The sequence below is a fragment of the Cupressus sempervirens genome, chromosome 4 (genome assembly GCF_028749045.1).
Source record: "Cupressus sempervirens isolate cs-2001-9-10 chromosome 4, ASM2874904v1, whole genome shotgun sequence".
Classification (NCBI taxonomy): domain Eukaryota; kingdom Viridiplantae; phylum Streptophyta; class Pinopsida; order Cupressales; family Cupressaceae; genus Cupressus; species Cupressus sempervirens.
In genome coordinates, this window is record NC_143121.1 from 563046940 (window position 1) to 563054439 (window position 7500).

Here is a 7500-nt window from a genome sequence, read left to right on the forward strand (position 1 = left end):
GTAGCAAAAAATTCATAATAAATTATTTTCTATGAATAAAAATATCAAAAAATATGCATCACATCCAGGGATGAGTTTGCTTCTTATATCTAGAATCTTATTAAAAAAATATTATTATTTGATTGTGATCAAAATTGCATGTCAGGTTGTCAAAAATCTAATTTGCTAATTTTACACTACCACTTAAGTGTGTAGTTTGACCTACCATGATTCTGCACATAACCCTAGTTTAAATTCTCTTGATGTTGTTCTTCTTGATATGCTATACAAAAAATAAATTTTACATTTTTCTATCAATTTTTTTTAATTCTTTTTGTATTGACTCTTTGAAACAAACTTATGAAATGATAATAAAATAAAACTTAGAATTCCATCACTACTTAGAAACAACTAACAATTCAAATAACATATAATTATTAAATACAAAAATCTTATATTTATAAATTAAATTCAAAATATTTAAGCCGATAGGCTTATTCCTCACAGAGTGCCCATCGGATTGTTCTAATTTACCGACATTGTTGGACGTTGTAAAATGAGAAAGCCTACAAATTTTTTGACTTTTGCGGTGGTTGCAAATTTCCAGCTCGTCGTTATGAATGGAACTACGTAAAATTATATGTGTATGCCCCATCCTTTTGTGAGGACCCCCACTGATACAACTGGATTCATTCTAGTGTTTCCCATTTTTTTAAAAGCAGGATTTTAACAGTTTTTTCGATGGATTGTTTTGGCATTTATGACAATGTTTTAGGTTTTACGGCTATCTTTTGGGTACCAGAATGAATCCCGTGAATAGTTCATCGATTTTTTTTGAAAATATATATTTTTTCAATAATTTTAATTACAAAACTACAAATTAGCATGAGTTTTGGGGAATTGGAGATTTTATCTAACTTGACCATTCATTTTAGTAAAATTTGAACTTATATATATATATATATATAATATGATATTTTAAAGATTTTAAATTAGTTATATGATTATATTAAGTATAAGATTATGATACATTTATTAAAATATTAAAAGTTAATAGATTATAAGTTTGTAAGAACTTTATATTATATTATATAATTAAATAAAATTATGATATGAATAAAATAAAAAAATTAAATTCAAGTTAGCAAGGTAAGAAAGCTATTATAGTAAATTACAAAATGTATATATAGATTAATTATTTTAATAATATAGAATATATTAATACAATTTATTTCTAAAATGCTTATTTAAATTCATGTTGAAGATGTTAACAAATTCATACCATTAGAATATATATAGCTTCACAGAACGGTGGGCCTTTTTAATTTGCGATGAGATGTAGAGACATGATGTATAATTAGTTATAAAATTTAAGTTTATTTTTTAAATTGTAAATTTATATAATCCCAATTTATTATTTGTTACATTACAAATACATTTTTCAATATGATAAATATTTGAAATATATTTTTTGTACATTATAGATTTTCAAATTATTCTCACCTTAAATAAAATCTATAATAAACATAAATTCTTCGAAAGATAAATAGAGGAGATCAGTTGTACTAAACATAGATTTTTAAAATGCTCAATCTCTTTAACACGCTAGAGATAAAATTAAATTTGAATAATTTTAAACCTAAATTAAAAATAATTTACTTAAGATAGACAATATGAAATGGAAGTTTTTATCCATCATTACACATGTCCAAATTCATTTCTATTTGCACCATCCAAGAGGCCTAACAAGATTGGTTGTAGTAGTTACTATCCTGAATGTGGGTAGTTGGGAATGGGACATGATAGTGAGACATTGTTTTAGAGCTATTCACAGTATTTGGTGATTAAAGCCTATATTTGTGCCAATGTCATACACAACAAAGCTTTCACTCTTCCTAAACTAACCCTGTTGTTCTATTATTTTACCTAGAGTGAGGGAAAATCCTGACCACATAGAAGAAAAATTGTTCATTCAGAAGGATCATCTAGGAAAAAAAGTATTTATAGGTTGTAAGAATAGTTAAACTATATTTTTGTCTTTTTAATTAGTTTATTGCAATTAAGTTGTCTTTCCACACTCAATCAAGGTTTTACCCAATACTACTTTTCACTTAGGAAGTCTTAGTCAAACAACATTGTTTCTTGGTCGAGCTTGAAAGACGTTTCAATGGTTTTGAGGATACTTCATTATGGAGGAAAAAATTGCCTCTTTACATCCATCTTATAGGGGGAATTTGTTTGTATCTTCATGATGGATGTAGTCCTTGAGTAGTATTAGTGCTAAGGCCTCCATACATAACTTAACTTCTCACTCATACATGAGTTGCATATCTCTATTTTGGGGTAGAGTTTTGTCCCATGATGATTTACCCTTCTCTCCATTTGTAAGAAGTTAGTGCATTCTTAGTTGTACATGGGTACTTAACATGGCCTAGTTGTTGAGGCCTATCATACCATCAATTTTCCATAATAAATCTTCTCGATAAGTTATAATAAAGGAGGGCATTGGAGTAAATTTGTTTTCACCTATTCAAAGTGCTTCAGATTACATCATTTAATATTTCTTAAGTTGCAATATTATTTTTATCATGCATATACTTAACACTATATCGTTGTCCTCCTAAATATATCCCCTCTCTCTATTGAAGTGTATGTGTGATCCTAACCACTTTGGGTCATAAAAATAATAAGGTCAATGTGGAACAAATTATAATCTTATAGTTAATAGAGAGATGGTTTTAAAAGTTCTTTAAAATAAAATAAAATATGATATCTTCTATAAAAATGTTCAGATTGATGAAATTGATCTTGGCAAACTTACATGCAATTAAAATAAGAACATATTTAACTAACTTTGTTCATATGGAGTTTGATCCATGTAAAACTTTTCCTAATAAATTTATAATACTTACAAAATATTTCAGATGTATTAATATATTATTATTTTGACATCAAAACATAAAGTTCTTTAACAAGTAATTTCGGTATTGAACTTTTGTAATATCTCATAAAGAATTGATTAATCATTATTGATAACTTCATCCATTACAAAGATTGATGTATTACCATTATTTTTTGTTTTAGGAATATGCCTATAGAGAGTGGATAGACTACCACTTCTCACACTATTAACCAACCTAAATGAAAACATATTCTCTCAATCAAGAAAGTACATATTGAAATTATTCAAATAATAAACTAGACTGAATATAGATTAATATTGAGTAGGTTTTTATTATAATGCATATTAATTTAATTTGAATCGAATATTGATTCTTGTAAGCCAAACAAAATTAAATGACATATTTGTTCACTTTATTTTTTATGTCAACATTGTTTTCAAGGATTCTCTAAGATTATAGGAGGAGAGATAAAGAAAAAGAGATATGGAGATATAAATGGAGATATGTAGGGGCAGGGATAAAAAGATATGGATATCTAGAGGGAGATATGGAGAAGGGATAATCAATTGTACAAATATGGAGGACTATGGAGTGGAAGAGATAGAGATGAGAAGACTATGTCAATTTTGAATTGCTTTTTAAAAGGATAAGTTGTTCATTTCATATTGGAAACAATAGAGATAGCAAGATAAGAATTGCAAAGTAATTTCCATATACAATTATACAAAAAAAGAGGAAGCCCCCCTAAATTTTATTGCACTTAAAACAAAATGTATTTATTTTGACAAATAAAGCAGTAAAAGTGGCAATGTTCTATCAAATAAGCTACAAGAATTGCAAAACTTAATTATAACTAGAAATATGGTACAGACTACTCAAGATTGTCATCAAAAGTATACAAAACTATTGACCTAACCCTTGTACCCTTAAAAGGTGCAAGTGCTAGTTTAAATTCATTTTCATAGATAAAAGAAAAACACCACAAAATTAGAACAAAGAAAAAAATATTACACATATATTTACTTCAAGAAGACATCTAAAAAGAAGAGTCCAAGAGAACTAGGAAATGCCAAAACCTCGTTTTTAAGATAAAATGTCTTGAAATGGATCGAGAAAAACTTGAGTCCTTTTCTCTTCCCTTACAACCTCCTAATTTGACAATGTATTTAGCAATCAACTAAATATTCTTATATGATTTACTCTATCAAAACCACTTCTAAATCTAGCAAATACAGTTGCCCTTAATTCTACTTGACACTATATTTAGCAATCAACTAAATATTCTTATATGATTTATTCATCAAAACCACTTCTAAATCTAGCAAACACAGTTCCCCTTAATTCTACTACATCGCATACGTATATGCGACTGACATAGTTCTAAGAAGAAAGAGAGGCGAGCTTAGCTGTCGATCTTACTGAAGCCGAATAGAGTACAACCCGGCCTCGACTCCTCGGTTGCAATGGAGTTCAGTAGACCTTTCAGAACGCCTTCATCGTGCTTTCCCATATATGCTCTGCATATTTTCAATGCCCTGTCATAAAGAAGTTCGTCCTTGGTGGAAATAGAGAGGCTTGCAAACAGCTCAAGGCACTGAGAATTCCCTGGAAAAACCTCTTCCAAGACGTCTAATACTTCCCCCAGCGAAGGCAGACTTGTTCTGCCGTACGAATGAATGCGGTCTACCTCACAAATATCGTGGTAGAGCTCCAGAAAAGATGCTCTTATCAGCTGCTTCTCTTCAGCGCTCAGGACATCTATGCTTTTTTCCAATCGCATGGCAATTTTCCGTCTCTCAAAATCAGGCAGCGCGGTGAGGTCGATTGAGTCAACGAGCTCAAAGATTTCCTGCAATGTCGACGATTTGGCTGAAACCAGGGACCTTTCTAACATACACCGCTTACAATCACACTTGAATCCGATTCTCCTGCACAGAAATTCTCGTTTTAACAATGGAAAGGGACTGGGGAAGTAAGGGATTCTTATTTCTTCTCCGGCTTCAATTTTCCTTGCAGCTATAACAAACATGGCTTCTCCCACTACAATACAGTTGGCGTTGTGAAAACAAGAATGATTAATAAAGGATGGAAGCGTCCACAAACCATATTTCATATTTTGACTTAACAGGCACTTGTTTGGCTCAATAAGCTGTACATGACACCCCAGATTGAGCATTATCTTGGCAAGTTTAGCCTCGTCTAGCTCCCAACCTTGATTGGAGACATGATCGTAGTTATCCCAGCTCGCATTATTTATCCTGAAGAGATTCATGGGCGGCACCTTCATTTCATCCAAATCAGCAAGTAACTGTAGCTGCTGCAATACCCTTGGAGACGACGCTGCACGGGAAATGATTTGAGCCTCTAAATCCCCTTTGAAAAGACAAAGCTTTTTATGCACGTCTATCGTACCAGGTATAACTCCTTTGAATCTCTCTGTCTCGGTGCCGCTGAAAGCAATGGCATTGTCCGCGAGCAAGAAATCTCCAACATCTACATCGTCCGTCGCAAACAATCCTCTGCCGCGGCCGACTGATTTCTTGATCAGCACTGGGCCAAGATAATTGCTGAATTCGGGTGGACTAGAACACGCATTTGTGAAATAGGGAGAGAGATCAAACTCACCTTGCTTGTTCTGGCGGTCGAGTTGCATAGATTTCTCATAGTGCAACTGGATGTCGGTGGCATCAGGGGACTGCTCCAAGGCTCTATCAAAGCATTGGCAAGCTAACTTGTATTCTCCGAGGCAATGAAAAGCCCGGCCTTTGCGAAACAAGGTTTTGAGGTGGTGCCGATCAAGAGCCAACGCCTTGTCACAGTCTTGTACAGCAGCCCCGTACTCTTCTAACTTAATCCTTGTTTCTGCCCTGTTTGAGTATGAACACACAAGATTTTCTTTGACTTTCTCCTGAATGTTGGAAGCAGAGGGCACCCCTTGGGGCTCAACTTTGTGGCGAGAGAGAGCCAAGTCTATGCATTTGGAATAGAAGTCAATTGCTTTGTTCCAATCCTCACTACGAAAGTATTTGTTGCCTTCACTACGCAATTTAACCAAATCCTTGGCCAGAGAACTTTCTGCCTTCGCTGCTATGGAAGCCAAAATCTCGAGGTTTTGAGGATTGTCGACAAGGAGCATGAAGCCGACGCCATCATGGGCGCTTAGCGTGAAGTATGGCTGTTTGACTGCGACCCTGGAGCCTTTGGGATAAAGACTGCTCGGACTTTGATTGCTTGAAGTGTTGTGTATTGCAAGTCGAACAGCATCTCCAAACTGGTCTTCCAAGAGAGTCATAATGCCCGCCACTCTGTAGGCATCAACAGAGAGCGTTCCGAAGAGAACACGGCCCTTGTGCTGCTTATCCACAAGAAGCTCCCTTGCTCGAATGGGTCGGAGACCTTTGAGTGGGACGGAAGGATGCCTAACCGTAAATCCCATTGTGTAATGGCCTTGCATCGGTCCCATCTCCCGCATGCCCTTCAAATTTTTCTCATGTGCCTCTCTCAGGACTTCCTTGTCAAACTCTACCGAAGCCTGAAACTCCTTCAACTTTTCAGTCATCATGATCTCTAAAATGTTGTCCATATCTCCCGGGGTTTCTCTCAGTCTTCAGCAATGCAGTTGCTTTGCTCTAAATGCAATTCCGTTGAAAGAAATATGAAGAAAGGAAATGATATCAGCTTCCACCAGGCAAAGTCGATTATAAGTTGACCAGGCGGTCCGGTTGTGGGCTTAGCTGAAGCATCTGTCGGCTAATTGCAGTACGGAAGACGATTCCAATTCCTGCTTCAATCCGATTAACATGAGCCCACAGCCCATTAAGAATAAAATAAAGTTGTTTTTCTTGTCGCTTAGCATTTAAGCAAACCCTTTCTTCGCACACAGTTTTGGGAAACCACTGTTTTGAAGATCTACTGTTTTCAAAAGATGTGCTTTTGTTAGTTTCAATCTCTATCGAAAGATTTCTTTAGTCATCTCAAATAGAATATAAGTTTTACTCATCTCAAATGGGACATTGGGCTACGATTCTACGCCTTCTCTTAAATTGGTGATCAAGTTTGGTTCTAATCTTTAAAAATGATTAGTCATAATATCGATTTCATTCTCAAAATTAATAATAGTAAGTCTATTATGAAAAAGAACATTCCAAATGAATTAAGAATGTTTTCGCTTTCAACATTATAGATTGTTAGTCCCTGCCTATAAGGAACTAAAGAGAACTAATGTTTTCAGCGGCACCACAATTAATTTTTATGACTAAAATCATACAACTTCTAATGTTTAAAATTCAATTTATTTTTAAATTAATTTTTGACCAATAGTTTCTAATTTATTATTGGTCAATAGCATTTTTGCCAGTATAAAATTTTGGTGCAAAAATTTAAAAAATTTAAACTTTCAAAATTTCAAGAAGAATCTAAAAACATAACACTACCTTTTGCCCAATTTCTTGACAAAATCCATGGAAAATGGAACAAATCAAGATCATTGTTCCTCAGCTTCATCTTGTAAACCTAAGACAAGCTACCAAACTGTGTTGGAATGAAATCAGAGAAAGTTATTATTGAGGGCAAGATAGTCAAGCTCCTTCATGGCACCAATGGACTCTGGTGTCTTTCA

The 7500-nt window shown here is 33.9% G+C and overlaps 1 protein-coding gene across 1 annotated transcript; it reads right to left on the reverse strand.

Annotated features, from left to right (window-relative positions):
- Positions 1-3949: 3949 nt before the first annotated feature.
- Positions 3950-6634, reverse strand: LOC149562447 (methyltransferase FGSG_00040-like). Its single transcript, XM_089825944.1, has 2 exons — positions 5508-6634; positions 3950-5432 (listed from the first exon to the last, which is right to left on the reverse strand). The coding sequence occupies exons 1-2, from the start codon at positions 6463-6465 to the stop codon at positions 4285-4287; spliced, it is 2106 nt and encodes a 701-aa protein (XP_089682070.1). The 5' UTR covers positions 6466-6634; the 3' UTR covers positions 3950-4284.
- Between the last annotated feature and the right edge of the window lie 866 nt (positions 6635-7500).

Bases quoted from the DNA above. Each gene is read 5' to 3' on its own strand.
- LOC149562447 (XM_089825944.1), bottom strand. From the start codon at position 6,465: ATGGACAACATTTTAGAGATCATGATGACTGAAAAGTTGAAGGAGTTT. The intron at 5,433-5,507 runs GTGAGTTTGATC...ATCTTGGCCCAG, and splicing joins CGACCGCCAGAACAAGCAAG to TGCTGATCAAGAAATCAGTC.